We start from the raw sequence: 25,943 nt of genomic DNA, 5'->3' as shown, positions 1-25,943 counted from the left end.
ATATGTTTATTGAGCACCATCTCCAGTGGCATCGGAATATATACACATACTTTACATCTGCATGCTAAGGGAGAAGATGTAATGCTTACATTACTAGCATTTAGTTCTAAGTGCTGTGCACCTATCATTGCACAGGATAGCAAAAGAGCCACTGGGGTAGAGTAATACTGTATTGTATTACAGTATATTACACCAATAAAGTAACTTGTTCACAGTTATGCAAAGGGATCTTGCAGCACCTTTGAGACTAACTGTGCAACAGAAGTTGTACCATGGTCTACTTCCTAAGATGCATGGAAAGAACTAATGCTCGAAAAGGAGCTTTATAAATCATATGGATACCCAAGGAAATGAAAAACCTGTGCGTATGGTGATGAGGTGACAAGTTCAGTTTTAATGATGGTCCATGGTCATTGAGGGTCAAGGGCAGGGGTAAAGATGTTGCCATTGTTACGCTGTTTTTAAACACAAGTTTGCTATGCCCTTGTAGCCATTTTACATATAGATTATACAGTAGGTTCCAAACTCTGTCTGGGCTGAACCCACATATAAAGTCTACAGAGACATTGGACCCTCCTAAACAGTGGCTCCATTAGGGTTGGTGTCACCAGATGTGGTAATTCAAGGTGTCACCCCCCCACACACATTGACCTCCTCCCATAACACACTATACAGAATCCTTGTTAATGCATTTTTGCACTAATGTTACTTGTAAATCATAATTCCCATATACCACTGCATGTAATGGTAATAGTTGTGACACAAACAACTAACAAAATTAAAACTATACCTTCAAATTACAATGCACAAATTACAATGAACAACATAAATGTATTTACATATACATAGTGAAGATTTGGTTAAAATTTAAAATTAAGAATATTTTTTTAAAAATTAAATTTAAAATTAAAATTTAGAAATTAGAAATTTTAATTTTAAAAAATGGGGCCTCTATTTTCTCCTTCTACTGCACTTCACCTCACTCCCACCATCTCTTGAAGCATTTTAAAGGGAAGCAGGTGAATGCCACAATCCATTTCTGTCAAAAGGCAGGTGTTTGAAGAGCAGTGGTGTCACTGCTTAGGACGTCACTTAGTGCGAACTTAGTGATGCCACTGCTCCTAGAAAGGAGGCTTTCCTCTCTGGTTTGAAACACATTTCCTGGCTTCAGTATATTCTTTGATTCTGGTTCCTGGCTCCCATTCCTTGAGTGTTTTCTGTTTCTTGACTCCATTCCTGACTGTGGGTCCCAGCTCCTGGATCCTCTTTAACTGCTGCCGAGATGCTAATGCCAAAATGTCAGTCAACTAAACTACAAACTTTTCCGTCCTTCCTTCCTTCCTTCCTTCTTGATAAAAAGGTTTACAGCAGGACCAGATTTTTTTTGGAAACCTTCATCTTCCCTTTTCACGTGCTCTTAGACTCTAGATATGCATCTTCTTTAAAGAAAGGTGCCTTCCTGGTATTGCTTTGAAAAGCACTTTTTCCTCTTACCTTTATGATTTTCAGTAGCTCCCAAGATGATTGATTCTTTTATTCTTTTTTTAAAAAAAGGAAGGAGAAGGAAAATAAACCACAGAATAAAACTGTGGCTTCACAACGGCATTATTGACATGTTGAGTAATATGTGAAAATACCAAATTATTCCTGGGTTTGGCTTTTTAGTGATTCAGCCCACATCATCTTACATAATCTTCTTGGCAAGTATGCTCGCTGATCGTCCTTTCAGTTTCTAGTAAGAACTGAACTAGACAAGAGGAAGTCAGTCTCATTTGTCTATAAAGTGTCAGTAAGTTCTAATTTTAACATTTGAAGGGGTTCCAGGTCCAGAAGACTGAATCCACCACCACCCTGTTGTCTTCTGCTGTTCCCACAGTCCGTTATCCCAGTCAGTTTGGTTCCAACCAAGCTAATCTCTAGTAGTAGAACCATACAAGGTGAAAAAAGAGATCAGACAGTGACTATAGGAAAGGGGAAAGTACCATTCCAATCGTCCCTCTAATATTAAACTGTATTCCTACTGGCTATCCTTGTTCCCAAAGACTACCTACATTTTAAATCTTGGTTTGGTTAATTTAAAAAGGCACGTCACTGTGTCAGTAACTAGCTAAATACGATATAGTTGATTATTTATTGTTGTTGTGTGGCTTTAAGTTGTTTCCGATGTATGGTGACCCTAAAGTGAGGATTTCTTGGCAACAGAATTTGTTCATAGGAGGTTTGGCTTTGACTTCCTTTTGAGCTGAGAGCATGTGACTTGCCCAAGGCCACTCAATGGGTTTCATGGCTGAGCTGGGAATCGAACCCTGGTCTCCAGAGTTGTAGTCCAATAGTCAAACCATTAAACTAGTTAATTTATATCCCGCCTTTCTCCCAGTGCGGAATCCAAGGTGGCGCACAACACCTTAAAAACACAATACAACTAAAACTCTTAATATAAAAGGTAGAAAACAGTCTAACCAATTTAGAAACACAAGTTAAAACAACATTTAAAACATGATAAAGTTTTTTTAAAAAAACACTACAGCCTCTCCCCATTAAAAACTGTATCTGTTGTCACCAAATGGTCTCTTCCAACTCTATGATTCTATGATTCTATGAAATGCCTCCTTAAATTAAAAACACCTTCACCTGCCAGTGGAAAGATAGCAGAGACAGGGTCAACTGGATCTCCTGTAAAAAGTCTGTGAGCAGCAACAGAGAAGGATCTCTCCTGAATCCTCACTAGCCACACTTGCAAGAGTGGTGGGACTAAGAGAAAGCCCTCCCCTGTAACTCTTAAGGTATGGGCTGGTTTAAATAAGGAGATTTTGGGCCCAAACAAACAGGCCAAAATAAAGCTGCTTCGGGTCACTTTGGAGGTATGCTGTTTAAATGATGCATGCGTCCTAAGAGGTCAGAAGTCACACTCTACTCCTAAGGACTGGAGTGCAGCTTTGGTGCAGCTTCTGGCCTCTTGGGATGCATGTGTCATTTAAACAGCATACCTCCAAAGTGATCTGAAGCAGCTTTATTTTGGCCCATGGTCATTCATTCAAATAGTAATTTGGTGTTACCAAAAACAGGTAACAACATTAAATCCAAAACAGGATCAGTATCATTAATTATTTTTTCATTGCTTTTAGAGAGGACAACCTATCCCACCCCTGACTAGAAGGAGCCTAACACATTTTTTTGTAACAGGCATTCACCTCTGAAGTATGTAATCATGTTGCATTCCTGCATCAATAGTGATTGACTAAGCCACTTGCAGTTGGAAGCAGACAAGACTCAAATAATGAATCATACAGAGAGAGAAAGGGCAGCAGCCTTGGGAAAGGTACTTCATAGTAATCTTTCAAGTATTTAATGGGTCTGTACAGCAGCAGATGGTGTATAAATCCGGTTTGGATTGCACTGAAAAGTGTTCGGACAGTACCCTGTCTGTAGCATCTACTACTTTCATGAAGTGAATGAAATAATAAATTCTAAAGAGCTTGCCATTATATCAATCAGAAACATCTCTGAGAAGCTCAGATATGCATTATACAGAAGTCTAAACAGACAAATGTGTGCAGAGCCTACGCGTGAGGTTATGCCAAAAGCAGTAAAATCCAAACTATCAATGGGACAATGAAACATAATGTTTTTCTCCTCCTGTTTTAATATCATACCAGATGGTTAAAACCAAGAAGTAGCTGTTCCTATTCTACAGATTTTCAATTTATATGTTCCTAATTTGCCTTAAACGGTTTTAACTGGTTTTAAACTGTCTTGCTATAACTTGTCAAATTGTTTAATATGGTTTTAATCTGCTCAAACTAGGTTTTTTTTTACTGTTTTAAATTGTTATAAATGGGTTAAATTTACTATATGTTGACTATAATGTGTGTGATTCTATCTAACTTATCTGTCTGTCTCTATCTATCTATCTATCTATCTATCTATCTATCTATCTATCTATGAATGAATAAATGAAAGAAAGAAAGAAAGAAAGAAAGAAAGAAAGAAAGAAAGTTTCCCATTTTGAGGTTGTGCTGAGAAATAAGAAGGCTCTGGATCCTTCCTTAGTACTTCCGAGATCTCTCACTACTTCTGTTGAAGCACCAATAGTGGAAGGACAATATATTTAAAGCAGGAATCACATACTCCAAACTTGAATGAATGTACTTTTCTATTTTCAATTTAGGCTGCATCCTCGCTTCAGAAATAATCCAGTATGACATCACTTTAACTGGCATGGCTCAATGCTATGGACTTACAGGAATAGTAGTTTTGCGAGATATTGAGCCTTCTCTGTCAGAGAGCTCTGGTTCCACAAGAAACTACAATTCCCAGAATTTCATAGTATTGAGCCACAGCTGTTAAATTGCTGTGAGACTGAATTATTTCTGCAGTTTAGATGCAGCCTTAGAACCTCAAAGTCCACCAACGAGAGCCTGGAGCAAAAAGACCATGTTCTCAGAGTTAAAATATTGTGTGCTCAGGAATTTGTTCTGAGCAAAGTTCACATTCCTCCCACAGGAAAATCGACTCCTATTTAATCCCTTCTCTTTCACCAACTTTTCTTCATTTCTGCAGGATAATGCCTTTTGCTGATGGTAGTGGGTCATTTTGTTGTAACCGGTATTCTTATTAAACACTTGGAACAGAAGTAGAAATACTTGCCAGTCTGGAGCATCTCACCCAGAGATCTGTGTTTATCCTCATTCTCTTTCAGTCAGCCACTGCTCATATATACATACCACTGTCCCTTCACTCTCCAAGCATTCAGGCTATTGCATGGACAAGTTTCCCTTTATGTTGAAATGTCTAGTGGTGGCTGGTGGCTTCCATGTCAGTGAATCCAGGTTTTAGTTTGAACTTGAAAAAGTTACCAAGGCAGTAAAAACCTATATGCCATAAAAGCCATCAACCAGTACTGGAAATCCCTTATGAACTGGAGAGTTCTCTGTACAACATAGAGTTCTTTTGTGTATGTTGACAGTGGGGAACCTCAGGCCTTAGGGCCAAATCCAGTTGGGTTTGACAATCCTTTCCCCTGACATCATAATCTGATGCTTTTTGTACAGTTTTTGTTTTGTTTTGTTTTGGGGTTGTGCCCAAAAGGTTGCAGTGCCTCTGCTAAGGCTTAGTAGGTGGCAACAAGAGCTTTAAACTAAAATATGCTGACATTTTTGGTTTTGTTCCTTCTGGTTTTGGTTCCACACACCACTGGAATGTCTTCCCCAAGAACTCTGAAACTGATTTTGGTCCTCAAGATGAATGAGACTTCCTATTCTTGTCTTAGGAGGAAACATCAGATGAGGGCTACTGCTAGAGAAAATTAGGCATGGCCAGGGTTGGTGTATTTTCTAAACAGGAGGAGCTTTTCTGTCACCTTGCATCTCAGTACAAAATGCTTTCCTGTTAAGTCAGTATGCACATGATTCTAGAAGGCATCAGTGAGAATAAGCAACTGATGGGAAATCACCTATAAATTGTACAGTACCTGCGGCAGTTTATTCCATGATGCATTTAACACAAATACATGCAACATACATAATAGCCCTGTCGGGTGAGACCAACGGATCATCTAGTCTAGCATTCTGTTTCTACTGTTGGCAAACAGAAGCTTAGTAAAAACCCAGAAGTGGGATAGGAGTGCCTTAGTATCCTCGCCCCTATATTTCTTAGCACAGTGCTATCACAGTGGTGGTCAATGGACTGACACCAGTCCCGGAGCCATGGGCTGCCATTCTTGGTGAATGTCCAGGAAGGAAAGAAATAATTGTGACTAATGGGCAGAAATATGGTCCCACTCCCTAGCACACTGTGGGAATAAATGTCAGCCCAGCATATCAGTCAGCTTGAAATGCACTACTCTATTATACTGGTATTGAAGGTAGTTGCTTCTGTTTCCAAAGGCAGTAGATAGACATCGTCATGGATAATAACTACAGGTGGCCTGACCTACCACTAATTTGCCTAATTCCACTTAAAGCAATTTGATTTGGTGGCTTAACAGCATCCTGGAACCATGAATTTCACAATGAACATTAGGCATGCATGTATAAACCTGCTGTAAAGACTAGTGGATGTTATTGTCATGTTTTATTTTTAATTTTAATGGAGCTATCAAAGGTGCTTCATTTTATCCCCTAAACAGGTTTGGCATATTGCATAATGCCTTTCAAATTCATGGATGGATGGTTCCATGCATGGAACCTAGAGAAGACCAATTGCCCATGAAATTTTAGAAGTAAAACAGAAATAACACTGTGACTATTGCGTTATTCCTGAGGTCCCTTTTACACTGCACAATTACATCATTATAATTCCATTTTACCTGCCATGGCTGCATCTATAAAATCCTAGGTTTATAATCTGATCGAAAGCACTAGAGAAGCTCTCTGGCTGAGCCTTCAAAATTCCCCTCCCTAAATTGTAAATCCCAGAATCCTGTAGAATCCACGTCTGGCTTGACAAGGGACCTAGGAGTCCTAGTAGACCACAAATTAAACATGAGTCAACTGTACGATGTGGCAGCTAAAACAGCCAATGTGGTTCTAGAATGCATCAGTAGAAGTATCATGTCTAGATCAAGGAAATTAATAGTACTACTCTATTCTGCTTTGGTCAGGCCTCACCTGGAATATTACATCCAATTCAGAAAGGATGCTGACAAGATGGGGGATGTCCAGAGGAGGGCAACCAAAACGGTGAAAGATCTAGAAACCATGCCCTATGAGGAGCTGGGTATGTTTAGCTTGTAGAAGAGAAGGTTGAGAGGTGATAGGATAGCCCTGTTTAAATATTTGAAAGGATGTCATACTGAAGATGGAGCAAGTTTGTTTTCTGCCCCTCCAGAGATTAGGACCCTGAGTAATGGATTCAGGCTACAGGAAAAGAGATTCCACCTCTATGTTAGGAATATCTTCCTGACAGTAAGAGCTGTTCAACAATGGAACATGCTCCCTCAGAATGAGATGGAGTCTCCTTCTCTGGAGGTTTGGATGGGGTGCTGTGTCAGGGGTGCTTTGATTGTGTATTCCTGCATGGCAGAGCGTCGGACTTGATGGACCTTGATGTCTCTTCCATCTCTTACGATTCTATCACAGTTAAAGTGTGATCAAAATTCTGAAGCTGTGTAGTGCAGAAGGGCCCCAAGTGTGGCTGTCAATGATCTCTCCTCTTGGTAAAATACTTCTTATGACTGCTTGTTCCAAGTGTAGTTATTCTCCTTATAACTAAAGAATAGAGGTGTTTTTTTAAAACAGCCGAGGGAGTATCCTCTATTTTTTTCTGTGTATCTAAGATTATTTTTAATCACATACCATTAAGAAGGCTGGATGGCTGGCTGTACAACTTGTAGGAGTAGCTCTCCCCAGATGTCCTTGATAGTCAAATGCAATAATGCTGCCAAAACTGTTTTGAAGTGGTTTGAAAAGACTTTTAATTACATTTTTTCATGTGGAGAAAAAAAATTCTAGCACCTCCACTAACCTTCTCCACCTTTTAGGCTTCCCAAACAGATTCTGACAAATGGAGTGAGGCAAATGACAGCTGAATCTACCATTTGGAGTTTTCCATGACTCACTGGAAAATATAATAATGCTTGGTAAAGTCAAAGGTGAGAGCAAGCGAGGTGTAGTGATTCAAACATTGGATAACAATTCTGAAGATCAGGGTTGGATTCCCAGCTCAGCCATGAAAACCCGCTATGTGCCCTTGGGTGAGTCACAGTCTCAACCCCAGAAAATCCCATTAATCTTTTGCCTTAGAGTCAATTTGCAAGGCCTAAGCAATGCCGCTGGTGACCAAGGGTATTGGAGGTCTCTCATTCAAAGGGTCAACATAAGCAAAAACCAACCTGGTAGTAAAAAAACACAACAAAACAAAAACACCTAACTGAAACCAGATGTTGGAACCATATATGGGTTGCCTATTTAAAAGCACAATTTAAATAGCTGGATCTCACCTTTTAGAGTTCCCTCATGGCTTGGGATCTTCATATCTGAAGTGGGACGTGTAAGAATAAAAGGTTATTCCTTTCACCTTGCAATGAAAATCATTCCGCCAAAGATGCCATTCACTTTGGGAGAGAAGTGGAAAATCATCTTCTTCTTTTTTTCGCCTAGCATAAGACAAAAAATAAAATATATAATTATAAAGTTGCAACACGTCTTCAGCTCTTCCTGGACCTTTCTTCAAATAGACTTCCTTTCATTCCGATTGGGAGATGAACTTCTTTCTTGACCATGCCACCGACGACCTAGCTCCATCGCTTGAATGTACCACAAATAAAAAAACTCCAAAACTGACTATTAAGTTCATGCAGGCACACTTAAACATCTCTAATCAATCAGGCCCCTATATATCTTAAATCTAAACTAAAATATCTCAACAAGTAATTTCCTAGATAAATCATCCTGCACCCTACAATGTCTCTTACAATTCATAAAGTTAACCTGGTATTATCCCGGTTGAAATTTATCAACTATGTTGCATTTTTACTTCCCCCTGGCTCTCCATTAGTTTCTCAAATCTAGTTAACAATAGTATCCATTGTAATCTAGGTGTCTTCGAGATGTAGTTTAAAGCAAAGAATAGGGATCTTCCACCACGGTTATCCCTTCGGCTCTTGCACCTGGATTAATAGAATTAACAAAATGAAAAAAAATAATAGTTTCTCTTTTAATTATAAAAAAGCTCCGTTTTCAAGTTCCATTCCTTTCCCCAGAAATCTAAAACTTTTTTCCAGTCCTCCTTAGCTCTTTTCTTACTAAAGTTCTTAACATTGCAAGAGAGTATATCAAGTACCCTATAATCGTTTACTTTTAACATCCAGTTCTCCCACGTGGGAGTGGGGTTGTTCTCACTAGGTGAAACCCCGCGTTCTGAATTGAATCCAAGGAGTGGCGTTCCTATTAGGATCCGATTTAAACCTAGAACGGTTCTAGAGCAACCCGCAATCGTCCCCACTACAAATCGAATTGTAGAGTGGGATAGAAATTTAATTCGAGCTTTCCTCATTTAATGCGTGTTAAAAAACACTAGGGTCCGACCTACGTTTTTCCATTGATTCGAGTTAGGAACCGGAGTATTTAAATAGGAACGACAGCCTTTGAATCGTGTTAGATGGATGGGAGGAGCGGACTGCGTTGGAGCTGGCCTTGGGAGAGTTGCCCTTTCTGTCCCCATCTGTCATGGCTGTCACCATTTTTGCTTCCCTCACCCCTTTGTCCGCTGTGGTCTTTCAATAAGAGATAAGGATTATTTTTATTTTTGCAACCTCCCCTCTGTGTGGGGAGAGCCCATTTCTAACGGAGGAGAGGCAGGAAGGGAAGGCTCCTCTCGAAGAGGCATTCCCTGCCCGCTTGGGCTCTGATCTCGCCCAGACAGGGAAGGGAAGGCTCCTCGCGAGGAGGCATCTGATCTCGCCCAGGCAGGGAAGGGAAGGCTCCTCGCGAGGAGGCATCTGATCTCGCCCAGGCAGGGAAGGGAAGGCTCCTCGCGAGGAGGCATCTGATCTCGCCCAGGCAGGGAAGGGAAGGCTCCTCGCGAGGAGGCATCTGATCTTGCCCAGGCAGGGAAGGGAAGGCTCCTCGCGAGGAGGCATCTGATCTCGCCCAGGCAAGGAAGGGCTCTGATCAATTGGGGGGGGGGGATAGAGCCTTTCTCCCTCCCTTTCTCAAATGGAATCTGCCTTCTCCTCCAACCCTGGAAAGAGAATCTGTGGGAAGAGTGCTCCCTCCCTGCTTTTCCAGCAGCCTCCTTCATTGATCTCTGTGCTCTCTGAAGGGATTCTCCCTGGCTGTCTTTTGGGAGACATGAAGAGGGGATGCTGTCATGCAAAACCTATCCCATAGTTCCTCTGGAAAGAGCTTGGGTTTCCTAAATTCGCTTTCCTAAATTCGCTAAATTCACAAACAGTCAATGAAATGGAAACGATGCCAAAAGATAAATCGCTTCCAAATATTCCGGATTAACGTTACGTCATTCTGACGTACTATTGATTGACAGCTCCAAATAAGGTATGGAGGAGAAGAATCGCTTTATTTAAACACCGATTTCATGCCAAGTAGGAACGCTTGCAGGTAAAAACTTCGATTTAAATAACCAGATGGGAACGATGAACAAAGCGATTCGGATAGCGGGATAAGAACAGTGTTATTTTGAATTGATTTTATTAAAACCGTTGTATCTTAAATCGTTTCAAATCTTAAGTGAGAACAACCCCAGTGTCAGATGACTTCCACCGTTTAGCAACCTCTACCCTCGCTGCGGTGACCATATAAAGCACAACCCTCCAGTATTTTTTTTATCCTCCGGTTTGAGAATTGAAGTCATATTCAGTAGGTAGAGTTTGGGGTCCAAAGAGAAATTAATTTCTAATATGTCCTCTATTGATTTATGGACCTCTTTCCAAAACTTCTGGATGTTTTCACATTTCCACCATATGTGGATCAGGTTGCCCTTTTCAAAGTTGCATCTCCAGCATTTGCCGCAATTTAAATTATACATCTTTTTAATTCTCCAGGGTGTATAGTACCATCTGTTCATTATTTTAAATAAGTTTTCTTTAGGTTCTTGGGCTATTGTAAAATCTTGTGTTTTTCTCCAAGCATTCTGCCATTCGTTTAAGTTAATATTCTTTCCTAAGTCTCGTGCCCATCTACTCATATAATCTTTTATTGTTTCTTGTTCCAATTTACGATCTATTAATAACTTATACAATTTAGAGATTTTTTTTTAATCCGGCTGCCAAATTATTTTATCTAATTCATTACGCTGATCTTCTATTCCTACCGTTCTAATATCTTCTGAAAACTTATTATTGATCTGATAGTAATTAAACCAATTAAGCTCGAACCCCTCGTTATTTAATACCTCCCTGGATGGAAAATCATCTTCAGTGAATTAGACTTTGCACTGAACAGTGTGTTAAACCTGCTCCCCCTGTGCATCATGGTTCATATCCCAATCTCTCATCTTTGCTGTTCTCTCCCCACACACACCTTTCTCTTTCACACGCACTGGGTATTTTTTAAAAGAGTAAAGCATCAAATGCAATTGTGCTTTTAATGCACTGCGTGTTTAGGCATGCAATAAGCAGCTGGACATAATGTTTCCTGTAGGGTTTCCTTTTATCTCTATTAATAAAAAAGGCTAGGAACAGCTTTCTCTCTCTCTCTCTCTTTCTTTTAATTAAAGTGAAAATTCATAGTAGTTGTTCTAACATGTCCCATGAGACTTATACGCTTTGCAGATGTTTTTGTGTCTATAACTGTTCTTTCAATACTTTAATATTTGGATATTTATTTTTGAAAGGTCCTCTGGCAATGCTAGCAAGGAAAAGCGAGTTTTGGCAGGGTAAAAGTGGAGATGAGTCAGGCCCTTCCATCCATTCACCTCTTCACCTCCATTGTCCTTCTCTGTTTCTCTTTGAATTATTCTTTTCTCATTTGACAGAAAGATCCCAAGGCCAGAACATTGGAGGAATGGAATTAAAAGGATAGAGGAAACAGCAAGGAAGGCCCCAGTTGGTCTGGCTCATTCTCTCTATTATACTGTTGCCTCGTCTTGGAAGAATGAACTGTTCTTATTTGTGTGACTCAAAGGGTAAGCAGAAGAGGGGAGAGACAATCGCTTCCTGATTTATTTATTCTTTCAGTTTATAAGTTGCTTTATTGCTAAAGCTCTCTGGGCAAAATACCCAGTAAAACATGGGACATAAAACACAATAAAAAACCTAGACTCCATTAAGGATTTAATGCAGCAGCAAAACACACTTATAAAAGGAAATTAAAATATCAAAATCATCTATTACCAAAAGGTTTTTTTAAAAAAACAAATCAAGGAAGGGGAGAGGTGTAAAGCACAACTTTTCAATGTGTTTTTACACAGTACAAGTGAATAGGCCTTAGAATTTTTTTTAAAGGACTTTGTCTAGTATTGGAAGTTCAATGAGTTAAGTGCCAAGTGAATTTCTCTAGGAAGGGCATTTCCTCAGTTTTGGGATGGGGGAATTATTGAAAAGATCTGCTCAAAAGGCAATAGAAATGCAAGGGAGGGAACAGATCTTAGGTGGCACAGAGCTTGGGACATTACTCATTGAAGGAAGGTCAGTTATTGAAAGTTCCGTTGAAAATTAGTCGTTATGGGGTTACATTTACATTTAGAAAGTCTTTTCTTACTAAACTGTTTGACTTGAAGCAAGAATCTTAAGAATGAATTAGAAGAGATATTGCAAGCCAATGGATGCTGGGGCATCACTTCATCCAGGTTGGTCCTAGATGGAGAACTCCTAGTGCTAACACTCAAAAGGCACTGTGGTTTGTGTAACAGCTTATCCAGTGGAGGTCTGGGAGAATGATATCTCTTCTCAGATGAAAAATGGTGGCCAGATGCTACCTGAGAGACCCCTGACCGATCCTGGCCACTGATCAGCCACTGGGTTGCATTTCAGCATCAATGAGTTGCATTTTGCAGCCAGCAAACACCCCATAGACTCAGCTCCAAATGGAAATACTTGTTATATAAATAGTTATGCTCCCCCAGTAGAATCTGAGTTTGTCTCTCCAATATCAAATTATTCTAATCTGAGACCACACACTATGTAGAATCCACACCAAGGCAAGGAAGCTGCCATAAAACTCTTGCTACTTAATTGGAAACTTCTTATTAATATGCAAAAAGGCCCAGTTCAAACAATTACAAGAAATCACTGTCTGTGTTATCAGGAATCCATTATACTGAAATCTGAACTAATGGGCTCCCTCAACCTTCTCCTTCATATGCAAAAGAGCAGAGTGAACTCTTCTGCTTTCACTTGAGAACAAACCACAATTTCTTTTCTTATGTATGACGCTAAAGGACTTTGATTCAAACCAGCCTTCCTGGACTGGGGTCAAGTGCAGCCTGTAGGACCTACACTGATCCCCACAAGCCAATAGCAGCCCTCTAGTAATAATAATAATAATAATAATAATAATAATAATAATAATAATAATAATTTCCCAACCCTCCATTTTTACTTTAAATATAATAGAGTGTTGTTTTGGAGGATAGGTCTAAAACAACAAGATCCACCCCCCATTCCCCCCAAAAGGTAATCCAAAAGGAAACAAGGAGTGGAGTTACTTGTGGTTGCCCAAAATGACATCCATGACAGGTTATTGCAAATCACCAAAGAAGCCAAAATTTAGCTAGCACAGCCTTCTAGCCTGTGGGAAATGCCTACTGTGTTTTAAACATGCCAGGGTCAAACTGTGGTTTTATATCCTGGTTTGTCAATTATCATTTGCAAGGAATAGGTACTCTAGATTCCGGTGTAATACATTCTCTGTTTTGTTTTGTTTTAACATTCATTTTGTCATTTATATTTATATTTTTATATTACAGATAAAAAATAATAACTTTGCTTTAAAGTTTATTTTGTTGTTCATCTTTATAAAATTATAACTCAGATTTTTTTTTTTTTAAAAAATGTACCTTTTCTTGAAATCCAGGGCCTCAAGAATTATCTGGAGGAGTGTTTTACTCATTATTGAAGAATGTACTTGAAACCAGAGTTTGATGTCTTAATTGTGATTTTCTTATGCATGTTATAGTTGTAACAGCCCTCATCTCCCGACCTGGATGTCTAGTGAGTATGCTAGCAATGTTTGCTCTGGCATTTGGGAAGCTATCTTCCTTGGTTGATAGAAATGGTAATGGATTAGCAGTGTTGGAGCCTTACGCTCTGTAAATGTGATGTAAAATCATGACCAGTATTTGAAAAATCATGGTCTGATCATTTTGAACAATTTTGAAACAATTCTTGGAACAGTACAGATAGGGAGAGCTGAAGCATAGTGTCCATTATCAGATAAAAGCATTTTGGCCTCATAACACACTCTGAATGGCTGCCAGCTAACTTCCTACATGCTGAATATATGCTATTGAAGAGATGCTGAAGGAATATTTATTTTGGACTCTGTCTTTCTTGTTCTCATGCCCAATAATTGAATAATGAGTGTTGTTTGCAATGTAGACAGCCAGTGATCAGTTCTTCTGGGATTGCAGCTGTGTCAGTTGCCAAGCATCAAATCTAACCACACCAGATGTATTTCCCCAAGGCCTTGTCGCAAGAGAGACTTCTCTGTGGGAAAAAAAAATAACAGCTTTACAGCAGAACAGGCTAGGCTTCTTCTCCGTTTGTAGGGAAATAAATGGGCAGGAGAGGGAGAATATTCACAGTACCTCATCATTTGGAGAACCTCCACATTCATACTCCCAGCTGCACACAGTTGAAGATGTAGCTTTTAACCCTTTTTAAACTAAGGGTTTTAGAACAGTTTTTTGTGCCTCTTTGACCATATATTTCTGTTTCCTGTTTCTCACAAAATGTGTCAGAAGAGCCATATGATCAGCCATGCTATAAATAGTAGTGGTACATGGGGAAGTTAACATCAGGTAGCCATCTCCAGTTTCCTTCAGGTGAAAAGGTAAAATGAATTATTATTATTATTATTATTAGTAGTAGTAGTAGTAGTAGTAGTAGTATCCTTCTCTTTTCCCAGAACTGGGACCTAGAGCAGCTCACGGTATTAAAAGAACAATACAGTTTAAAACATTAAAAAGTGGTACATTAAAAGAGAATTAAATTGTTAATAATCTCCTTTCCATGAATTTGCAGACCACCAGCTCTTTAGACTACTTTAAGTCCACACTAAAGACTATTCTATTCAGGGAAGCCTTCCAACTTTCATCTTGATTTTATGTCTGTATATTTCATGACATATTATTTGTATTAATTTACATTTTTATAGGATTGTTTTAACTTTGTTGTAGTAATATTTTATTAATTTTATAGATACAGGATATTTATTTATTTATTTTGCCCAATTTATATTGCCTAAGTGGCATTAAGTGACTCCAGGGTCAATGGGTCATTACATCTACTTCATTTTCAGTCTGAAATTTAAAGGTGCTGTCCAAGGTGCTAAAACTACTTTGGGGGCTCTGTGGAGAGTAGGCAGGATTATGCCCTTCTATCTCAATCAACCAATTGATCACACACTTACATACATCCATACACATATGATGGCAGTCTGTAGACTTTATCATGTGTGGCTGTTAAACCACAACTAGATCTGGAAAATAGAACCTTTGGTGATATGTATTGTACAATGATGCCTCCAACATGTAGTTGCTGTGTCCTCGGAGCACAATTAGAGCATCCCTTATGGAGGAAACCCGTCACTGAGTTCACAATTGCATTAGTCCCCAGGTGCAAAACATCATTGCCAGGGCAGTTGCAATATTGGCAGTTGTGGTGCCAGTGTCCCATCCTCTTCAACTTTGTTCCCTTGTTAGTATTATTTTTCTATTTTTTTCTTAAAACAAAACAAAACAAAACAAAAAACCCTTAACATTGCAGTAGCAGAGCTTCAGAATTGGGTGAAAAAATGAAAACAAAAATAAATAAAAATAAAATTTTAGAAACCTGAAACCTATGTTGTGCAGGGTATAGTGCAGGGAGGCAGGGTTAAGGGGGAGTCAGGAAGAGAGCGCAATTGTCTTGTTTTTCCCTTGAGAAGCAAACCAAACTTTCAACACAAAAGCATAGCATTTCATAAAGTTATAGGGAGAGAGAGTTAGACCAACACCTCACAGCACTTCCGAATGCCACAGTCAGCATCACTTTAAGTTTTGGCATCAGGGAGCTACGAAAGGTGCCTCTGTCTCAGCACCTGTGCCCCATGACAGTTATGGTAAGTAGTGCCTCTATGTTAGACAAGTATTTCATGGAATTCCAGTTTTCTGTGGACCACAACAGGGAGGGGAACTGGTTTCAGCAATCAAGAATGTTTTCACTGAGGCTCCATATTATTGCGATAATACAGTACATTTCCTTTATAATACATATAATGCTTGAAGCATATAACAGATGTAATCTCTTCCTCAATGTGTCTTGTTGCCTGCCAGGAGAAACAGGATGTTGGACTAGATTAATACAGTCAGCATCTGTATCCATGGATTCTGCATCCATTGCATGAACATTTTTTTTAATTCCCAAAACTTGATTTTGCCATTTTATATAAGGGGCACCATTTTACTCCCCCATTGTATATAATAGGACTTGTGCATCCATGGATTTTGATATCCACGCAGGGTCTGCTGTATTTGGAATCAACCAGCCCAAGTCTTATGCTCTTTACAACTGACAAAATAATAACTGTGTTGGATTCATTTGCAGAAATCACATGAGTTTGGTCCTGCAGAGTTGACTGGGTTCATGGACACCAGCCTCCTTGCTATAAACCCCAGAAACAGTTGAGGGAATTCCATCACAAAACATATTAATATGAGTCAGACTGTGCAGAGTTCATCTGGTTCATGGGTTTTCTTGTTTTGTTGTCTTCCTGATTTTTCATCAGCTTCTGAACATATCCATGTCATTTTCTGATGACGTGATGGGTTACTGCCATGCTGCCACAGCTTAGTGTGTTTGAGACCTTTTTTTTTCATGAAAAAGAAATGCAACATCCTGTTGCCCCAAAATAGAGCTTTCTATATAAAAGCACACCATAACTACTGAAGAAAAGGGCTTCCTCTTCAGAAAATATTGCACTCCATATGCACTTCCTGTAGATTGCACAATGACATCCTTCCATGATTACGTACACATCAGCTCAAAAGAGAGGATTACACACAGTCAAGCATCTTGGAAGTCTTCTGTAAACTCAGACGATCTTACACTTTTCGATATGCCATGTTAGCATTCATTATGGTGATCTGAACAGCACAAAATATTACTAAAAAGCCTTGTAAGCAGCCAAGGAACCTTTCACATGACACAGTCATAGCACTGTTCTTCTACTTTAACTGTCATGGGTCTGTCCTATGGAATTCTATGGTTTGTTGTTTCCTCAGTGGCAGTATTGCTCTCTGGTTGAGGATTCCAAATGCTACTCCCTAAATGCCAGTTTCATAGGATAGAGCTTGTAATACTCCCAACACCCCCTGAAAAATTTATTAATGCAGCAGTGAGTTTGATGCCAGCATGAGTAGACAGAAACTGTGATGACACCCATAGCACCAACACTGGCGAGAATGGCAAAAAAAGTGAAAACAAAAATAAATAAAAAATAAAATTTTAGAAACCTGAAATGTATTCTGTGTAGGGTATAGTGCAGGGAGGCTGGGTTAAGGGGGAGTTTGGCACATAGATCCAGCCGTTTGGAAGGCATGGGGAAAATGGAGACCATTGTTGTGAAAGTATTGCTACCCACACACATCCCTCACTCTGCATTTAGGATGGAAATTGATAGTCAAAAGATCAGTGCAAGCCCAAAATGCCATTCCTCTTTTGTGTGTTTATATGTGTCCCTAAACTCCCCTGCCCATCCTCACATTCCCAGGAAATTTAGATCTTGTCTAAGACCCCATTCCCACTGAGCTATAAAGCAAATAATGGCCTGTTACAGACAGCCAAAATAAAGCTGCTTCGAGTCACAGTGGAGGTATGGTGTTTCAATGATGCATACGTCCTAAGAGTCCAGAAACCACACCAAAGCCACGCTCCAGTCCTTAGGGCTGGAGCGTGGCTTTGGTGCGACTTCTGGACTCTTAGGACGCATGCATCATTGAAACACCATACCTCCACTGTGACTCGAAGCAGCTTTATTTTGGCTGTCTGTAACAGGCCCAAGAATAGGATTATAGGGACATCGTTCCCATTTCAATTCGTGTCTAATCCTAGTTTAACGAAAATCGTTCCCATTTGAATTTGTGTCCAATCCTACTTTGATCGATTTCTCTGTCTAAAACCCGAATCAACGGTAGATAACCTGGGTTATCCTGACACCACTTTTCCAGCAGTTCTTTTTGCAGTTGCCGTGTCAGATCCGGGAAACTAATGGGAACGAAAGGGTGTCCAAATTGGTATTTTAGGAAGGAAGGAGCAATGTTCAAGGGGCTGTCCCAGGGGTGTCACCAGCTTTGTTCTCTTTCCTGCATTCCCAGCGCCATTTCCCCCCATTTCGCGTAGCCTTTCCCCTGTGGTGGGGGAAGCAGGGTAAGGTGATCACATGTGTAGACAAATTTATTTTCTTTAAAAAAATTAAGCTTTCGATCACCTAGGCTACATTGGCTTCCAAACGCGGTAAGCACATTACCCCCCCTGCAACCCCTCCCCTTCTCCACATAGATAGACGTGTGAGGAGACCCATTGAACACCATTTTAAACTATTATTTCTTCTTTTTCCTTTTTTGTTTTACTGAGTGCTTAAGCGTCTAAGCGGCCAGGCACCTAGGTGATCGATTGACCCCCCCCCCCCCCCAAAAAAAAAAAAAGATAAGAAAACCAGCAAAACAGGTTTGAAAGATGCAAATGGGAACCAGGAGCAAAAATAGCCCGCAACAAAATGCATCGAAGAAATTGGCGTCATTGTGACATCTAATTGCCTAAGCGCTTGATTGACAGCTTTTTTTAAAAACAGTACCAGAAGGGCAATGGGAATGGGGAACAAAAGAAATCTTCTCAGGTTCTGCTTGGGATAATGCAATTCTTGGTTTCCCAAGAAACTTTCTTGGTTTGGGGTTGATGTTAAAGTATGCCCCCAAAACTGTAACAGTCTACAAGTGGTAGCAGCAGAAGCCCGCAACCCTCAGTTGTAGTCTGCTTCCCCACAGTTTGATTGCCTTGGACTTTGGTCTGAATTTCTTTTGTCCATGCCATCCACTTGAGGACACACAGCAACAACAGCCACAAGAAGTTCATATTAATAAATTCCACTCTAGGCTGATAAATGCTCAGATAAATAAATGTAATTTTAACTAAACCTCATAAGAAAACCAGGTGCAAAGCAGGTAGACAAGGAAAGAGCTTCCCATGGTGTCCCCACAGAAAAGGCCCTGCCTCTGGCAGTGAAAGATTGATACTTCTGGGGATGGAGACATTGACAGCACTGCCTTTGATAAGAGATTTTGGCTTTAGATATTTCCTCTAACTCCAAGGAATGAGCAGACTTGCAAAAAAATAGTTCTACACTGTTTAAGGCTTTGGAAGTTTAAAAAAGCACTTTTCAACTTACCCTGTTTAACTTCCAGACTGTTGTATTCTGGAGTTGTCATGCTCCCCCCCCCCCCCCCCATGGACCACCATCAGGCAAGTGATGAGTTATATTCTGTTAGTGTAAGTGTTGGATCCCAGCCTGTGAGGAAAACACAGTGTTGCAAGAGCTGTATTTCTCTTATAACACTGATACAGAAACTGGGAAATAATTGATTGGCGAATGAAGGATGCACACGCTGACTCCTTCCCACTGATTCTTCCCTGCCAATGCTATATCATTTAAAAAGACATTTTTCTCTAGTCAGCTCTGAAATTAAGTCTATGGGGATATGTGGATGGCTAAAATGTAAGGGATTTTTTTGAGAAAATAGGCAAGAATAATAAGCAGTAAAATATTCCTTGGTCCTGCTCACAAAACTACCTGATAAGTATTCCTTTCCCTCAGCGGATGTGAGTTTATTGTAACCATATAGCTCTTGAGTTTCAGATCTAGTTCTGGCCTCAGATGTGGAGAAACTTTCTTAGGCAACTATCAATATTGAGCAACACAAAACCACATGGAAACATGTCTCCAGAAGAACTAATCTTTATGCCTAAGACTTCACAGATACAAAAGATTTTCCCTGTCCTCTGCTGGCACCTTTTGGAGACGATCTGCAACCACATCAGCAACTCTTTAATCAAGCAGGTAACTGCAAGTTTAACAAGCAAAAGCCTGTTGCCCTGGATTGTACATGTAGTAGTTACTTTTCATTTGTGAAAAACTTGCCAAATGCTTTTGAGGAAAAATGAGTTGCCCCTAAAATAAGAGAATTAGAAGTAAATGCCTTTAGGTTTACCTTCCCCATTTCTTTCCTATTAGCTGCTTTGTTTTCTTACTTAACAAAAGAATCACTGGTAGCTGAAGCTTGTCCAGCTCAGCTGCATTCCTTTTAAATGAACACATTATTGATATAGGTGTTGGTTGCCTGAATCACAGCTCACTTATCAGACCAGAACATTTTGTCCCCTGTTCACTCACAACTGGACATAGGCCCAAGTGTATTATTGATATGACAAGAAACTGCTGGATGATAGGTTTTTGCTTGCAAGGCTAGTTGATTTGCCTGGTTCCATTTCTTCTTTCTGGCCACTACTTTTCTGGTCCGTTTCTTTGCTTCTTAAAGGTTGTTCTCTGTCCTGCCCTTCCTGACTGATCATTCAAGTACACTTTTCAGGGACAAGTTAAAATCTGTAGTCCTCAGAAGTACGGAGCTTTTAACGTAGGTACCACTTTTAAGATAAATTCTATCCTCCTTTATTACATTTGGAGCAGTGAAATCAAGCTTAACAGCAGTGCCTCCATGCATGCTGATTAAAATTCTTCAGTTTTAAGATAGTTATAAAAATCATCAGCATTTGGGGACTTCTAGTTGACAAAAATGAACCAAACCATGAAATGCAATAGGGACCCCCATGGGAAGAGGGCAAGACAGTTTGCTGACACCAAAGTCAAGGTACATCATACCCACCAATTTGTTTTGGCAAAGGATGCCCCCCTCCATAGGTCATGAACACATCTTCCCAATCCTGGTGCTAAAAACAGAATAACAAATCAAATAACTGAGATGTTTCTCCCTTTCTATGACCCTCCCAAATCTGGTGCCTGAGGAAAGTGTTTTATCTTGTTTAAATGTAGGGCTAGTCCTGAAGGCCTCTGATAAAAAGTCCTAAGCTGTGTTACCTGAATTGCTTATGCTCTTAGCCTTGAATAGAAGAAGTAGAAGGAGTAGAAGAAAAACAGCAAGGAGATATATGACTTGTCATAATATATTGGTCAAAGCCCTATTGCTTTCTTTGTGTTTCTCATTTGAAATGAGTCACTACCGTGGTTGTTTTTTTTTTTTTTGGGGGGGGGAGTGTATGTGTATAAACAACAAATCCAAATGTTTGAATACTAAATGGAAAAAACTCACTAGCTTTTCCAGGATACCAATCTCTCCTGTATCCATACATGTCTGAAATGTAGTCATTTCATGCTTTTAGATGTCATTATGAAATGTGTTACTTTCAGCCCCTATCACTGATGTAGTGAATATCCACGTACAATACATATAATGAAGTCTGAGAATTTTGATTTAGGACAGAGGTGCGTGTTTGTACTGAGGTATGTATTATGGGACTTTGAGTTGTTTCCATCTTATGGTTCCCCTAAGGCAAACCTATCATAGGGTTTTCTTGCCAAGATTTGTTCAGAGGAGTTTGCCTTTGTCTTCCTCTGAGGTTGAGAGAATGTGACTTGCCCAAAGTCACCCATTGAGTTTTCATGGCTGACTAGGGATTCCAACCCTGCTCTTCAGAATCATAGTCCAGCACTCAAACCACCATCAATGCTGGTTTATACAACTCCAAATGCTTTTTAATAGATATTTTAAAATCTTACTTTTGCCTAAATGTCTTTATTATCTCAAGGCAAATACAAATGTTTGCTTAGAAGAAAGTTCCACTGGTTTCAGTGGCAGTTTCTTCTCAGCAAGTATGCCTGTTATTAAGGGCAAAGGTTGCATCCAAAGCCTATTTATTTCACAGAAAATTTGGCTGAAATTAAGAAGATTAATCCAGGGGCCCAAACATCAATTGGGGAACTGCCTGCAATTTTGTCTTAGTAGCAGACTGGGCCAGTAATAACTAGAAGTAGGTCCTTGAGTCATCATCGCTCAGAAAGGCACCCCTTTTCTGAAGGATTTAGGAATATTACTTACTAGATTTTAAGAAGAGTTTCAAGCTATTCCCCCTCCTCCCAAAAGATATTTGGCTGGTGCAAGTCTTTTTGGTGGTTTGTAGTTTGTTTTAATGCATAAAGTTTTGTTCTGTTATTTCTGTTTGCTCTTGGTAGCAAGCTTTTTTGTTCGGGAGGGAGTTACTCCCTAGGCTGCATCCACACTGCAGAAATAATCCAGATTGTTACCACTTTAACTGTTATGCCTCAATACTATGGAATTCTAGGAACTGCAGTTAGTTGTGGAACCAGAGCCCACTTGCAGAGAAGGCTAAAGGCCACACAAAACTACAGTTCCCAGAATTTCATAGCAGTGTCAGCCTGGATTATTTTTGCAGTGCAGGTGCAGCCTTAGATGAGTAGACCCAATAATGCATCCAAGTTCATGTCATGACCACAATCCAGGATATATCAAAATTAATGTGATTAAATATATCTAATTCTTTTCTGGACAGTGAAGAATGTGTCTGCACTGGCTGTCCACCAATAGAACCACATCTATTAATAATGTAGCAGGGCATGATGACCTGCAGTCGCTTGCCATGTTTCCTCAAAAGCTGCTTCAGAAGCCTGGAAGATTCTCGGAAGAATTGGGAGGCATGTTGCAGGGGAAAGAAAGCGAGGAAAGTCACACAACACTGGATGTGATCCCAAATGCCCATGTTTTTATTTCACCAATATGAAGAAGCAACAACTTTCAAGTCTGAGAGCTCCACCATGTGGAAAGAATTATTATCCATGTTAGTATGCCAGTTCTTTGAAACTGCAAGCAGAATTCTTTTTGGAGTTTAGAGCTATAAATAAAAATCCTTATCATAAATATATCCAGGAAAATATTAGAGTTAATAACATGTTTATAACTGTGATTACAGAAATATATATTACTTAGAAGTCTTCTCTCTTCTTCTTCTTCTTTTTTTCAAAAGGTGAAACATAACATGGGATATTCTAACCTGAAAATACTGGCTTCTTTTTTCTGACTTTTCCATTTCATTTTTAACACTATTAGCCCCTCCTCCCAAAAGACATTTGGATGATGCAAGACAAACACAGAAATGTCATCCCAGCAAAATCCAAGAGGAAAGGGGAAATTAGTGAGACTTGAATGCTTCAATATATGCTACAGTTCATATATATATGCTTCAGTCATTTAGGCTGCAGCTCGATATCCCCTTTCAAGGTAATGTAGGACTACATTATAAGGAATGTGTGCTTTATTGCACAAAGAATATGAGAAATTACAGCACAAAGAATATGAGAAATGATTTCTAACTTTGAATAGCTGCAACAATTCTACACCTGAAATTAAAAAAAGCTTTGGAGTAACCAGATGTAGGTTATTTTGTGTATAAGGAATCATAGAATGCTAGGAGAGTATCACACCACCTTTCCTCCTGCACTAGATGTGGCATGTAAACCTAAACAGGCTTATTTTATCGCACACACCTATGCCTGGGCAGTAGGCATCCGGGCTTCTCCTGAACCTTTTAAAGAATGGGATTTTCCTATTCTTTAAAAGATGTGAGATTAGCTCGGATAGAGTAATGGGTTGCATATTGCCCAGGCATGGGGCTGTGAGATAATAACCTATTTAAATTTACATCCTGCATTTAGCATGGGAAGAAAGGTGGTGTGATAATCTTCCTAGAGTTGGAACAGAACACAAGGGCCATCTAGTGCAGCCATTTGCAATGCAGGAATATAAAACAAAAGCACTCCTGAATGATACCCATCCAGCTTCTGTTTAAAGACCTCCCAAAGATGGAGAGTTGACCACCCTGCAAGAGAGTCTGTTCCACTGTTAAACAGCAGTTACAGTAAAAACAATCTCCACATGTTTAGATGGAGTCTCTTTTCTTGTATTTTGAAACCATGTGTTCATGTTCTAATCTGTGAAGCAGCAAACATCAAGCTTCCTTCATCTTCTATATGACATTCATTCAGATATTTAAACATCAACTTTCAGGGCTTTATCACATGGGGACCTTCTCCTTGCATAGGAAACAGTGTTGTTTTCAAAAGGACTATGCAATCAGACTGCTCTCTTCCCTATTGCACTTTCATAATATTTCTAACATGCATCTTACATTCATACTAAAACCTTGCCACACGCTGAATTTGGTAATGCCCACCAGTATCTCAACTTTTCCTTGTCAGGCATACATATACAAACACAGATTCCCCCCCCCCCCCCCAAATATAAATCAAAAGCACTCTTACATTGTAAAAAGCCTTTTTTACCCCTTGTGGGATAGACTGGTTCAGGATAGACTTACTGGAAGATGAAAACCATCAGCTAAAGCAGTGATTAATCTGCCAGTCTGGAATAGACAGAATAATGAAACAAATCCTGTGATGTCACCGTGCCGTTCTACAGTATTTGTGGTGTCGCAGCTGCACAGCAAATTGGAGCTGCTTCTGTGCACTCCTTTTTTGCTGTGCAGCGGTACTGCACCATTTGAGTGCTGCGGTAACGCTGCGCAGCAATGAGGAGTGGCTCTAGCCCACCTTTTGCAGGCGGGGTGTACCGCACCATAGTTATTTGGGCAATTGAAAGGAAATAAAATGGAAGTTTCCACCCTTTCTTTCCAATCACAGGTAAGTAAAGGGCATCTGAGCTACATGCACATCATATCCACTGACCACCCAAAATTGTCATAAAGCAGAACTCAACTTTTGCACTGGAAATTCTAGCAGAACAGTAACAGGAAAGAAGGTCATTAAAGGATTCTCTCTCTCTGTGTGTCCATATAAATAAATGTTTTCAAAATGGTCTCCCATAAGAGAACAACAGGAGAGGAATGATGTCATGTGATAAGCCCCACACAAAGGCACTATTATTTTGCTCTAGTTGCAATTTAGCTTCTTTGTATGAAAAAGCCCTCAATCTTTTCTTCTCCAAGCTAAACATACCCACCTCCCTAAGTCATTCCTCATAAGGGGATTTCCATATGTTTGATGGTCTTGGTTGCTCTTCTTTATACACATCCCAGCTTGTCAATATCCCTCTTGAACTGCCATCCCAGAACTGAACACAATATTCCAGGTAAAATCTAACCAAAGCAAAATAGTGCCACTACTACTTCCCTTGATCTGGATACTATACTCCTGTTTATGCAGCCCAGAAATGCATTGGCCTTTTGGCCACCAATCCTACTGTTCAGTTTGTGGTCTATTATGACCCCTTGATCCTTTTCATTTATACTGCTTTAAGCCACGTGACCCACATCATATATTTATGGTTTTACCTGTCTCTATAAAGTATCTTACATTTATCCTTGCTGAAATTCATTTTCATGACCTTCTTTCCAATCTGTGGCTGTTTGCTCAGTTCAGTTCTAGTATCATGCGGGTCGTGTGCCATAATAAATTATTTCTATTTCTGTTCTAGTATCAAAACAAATTTATGGGATCAAGAGTTCTTTTATTCTACATCCATGTCTTTTGCAACTTACTGTAGTTTGATGGATCTTGAGGTTGCAATTAATGCGCGCGCATGCACACACACACACACAGTTGGATGCAACTTGACAATCATGTCAAAGGGGAAATCTTTACCTTTACCTTTATATTTATGCCAGAGTAGGTGTAGAAGCATGTTGAGTGAAGTAAGGTTTAAGAAGTCTGTTTTGCTATGCTGCTTGTCAGCTGCAATTCTATGATGGAAAGTTACTGCTATAAACCAGGTGTGCAGGTTTGTGCTTTACCTTCAGGCTAGCTGGCTTCACTGGACTTGAAATGCCATTTTGCTCTCCCATATCTACTCCAAGACCACTCCTTCTGTAAGATGTATAGATCTACATTATGTGATGGTGCTAAAAGACGCCTGGCTCTGTTAGGTCAGTCATGCTGAGTGACTCATCTTGGTACCCTAAGGAAAATGTTGGAGAGGAATGGGAAAATAACTTAATACTGACCTCAGTGGAGTCACTTTTAGGAGACAAATCCAAGTAAATATTTTTATTCAAATCTAGTCCACACCAGGAAATATTTATAACTTGGAGAGACTTGGGAACAATTATACATATGTCTTGCATTGCTAGGAAGAGGTTTTAATTACCTTGCTTTTAAATAATGTTATTATTCTGAAACAGCAGGCAGGTGCTAAAATGTGACTATATGCAGTTTGGCACAGTTTGAACAGATTGAATAGGAGAAAGA

At 39.7% G+C, this 25,943-nt stretch overlaps 1 protein-coding gene across 17 annotated transcripts in view; it reads left to right on the top strand.

Annotated features, from left to right (window-relative positions):
• SLC44A3 (solute carrier family 44 member 3) overlaps nt 1-25,943 on the top strand; it is a 155,230-nt gene that overhangs the window by 66,542 nt on the left and 62,745 nt on the right. For 11 of the 17 annotated variants that reach the window (XM_089515683.1, XM_089515677.1, XM_089515674.1 and 8 more), the window contains 4 exons: nt 11,434-11,583; nt 13,473-13,609; nt 14,359-14,450; nt 19,512-19,712. In XM_089515683.1, the coding sequence (XP_089371809.1) occupies nt 19,530-19,712 (183 nt within the window). In that variant the 5' untranslated portion in view covers nt 11,434-11,583; nt 13,473-13,609; nt 14,359-14,450; nt 19,512-19,529. Of the gene's footprint in view, nt 1-3,183; nt 3,320-7,559; nt 7,592-11,433; nt 11,584-13,472; nt 13,610-14,358; nt 14,451-19,497; nt 19,713-25,943 lie in introns of those variants that run through there. The other 6 variants (XM_089515682.1, XM_089515680.1, XM_089515688.1 and 3 more) reach the window with 6 other exon arrangements.

Source organism: Sceloporus occidentalis, unplaced genomic scaffold (genome assembly GCF_023333645.1).
Source record: "Sceloporus occidentalis isolate IW3139 unplaced genomic scaffold, rSceOcc1.0.p SCAF_3, whole genome shotgun sequence".
Taxonomy (NCBI): Eukaryota; Metazoa; Chordata; class Lepidosauria; order Squamata; family Phrynosomatidae; genus Sceloporus; species Sceloporus occidentalis.
The sequence above is the reverse complement of the archived record's forward strand: the minus strand, read 5'-3'. Positions and strand labels throughout refer to the sequence as shown.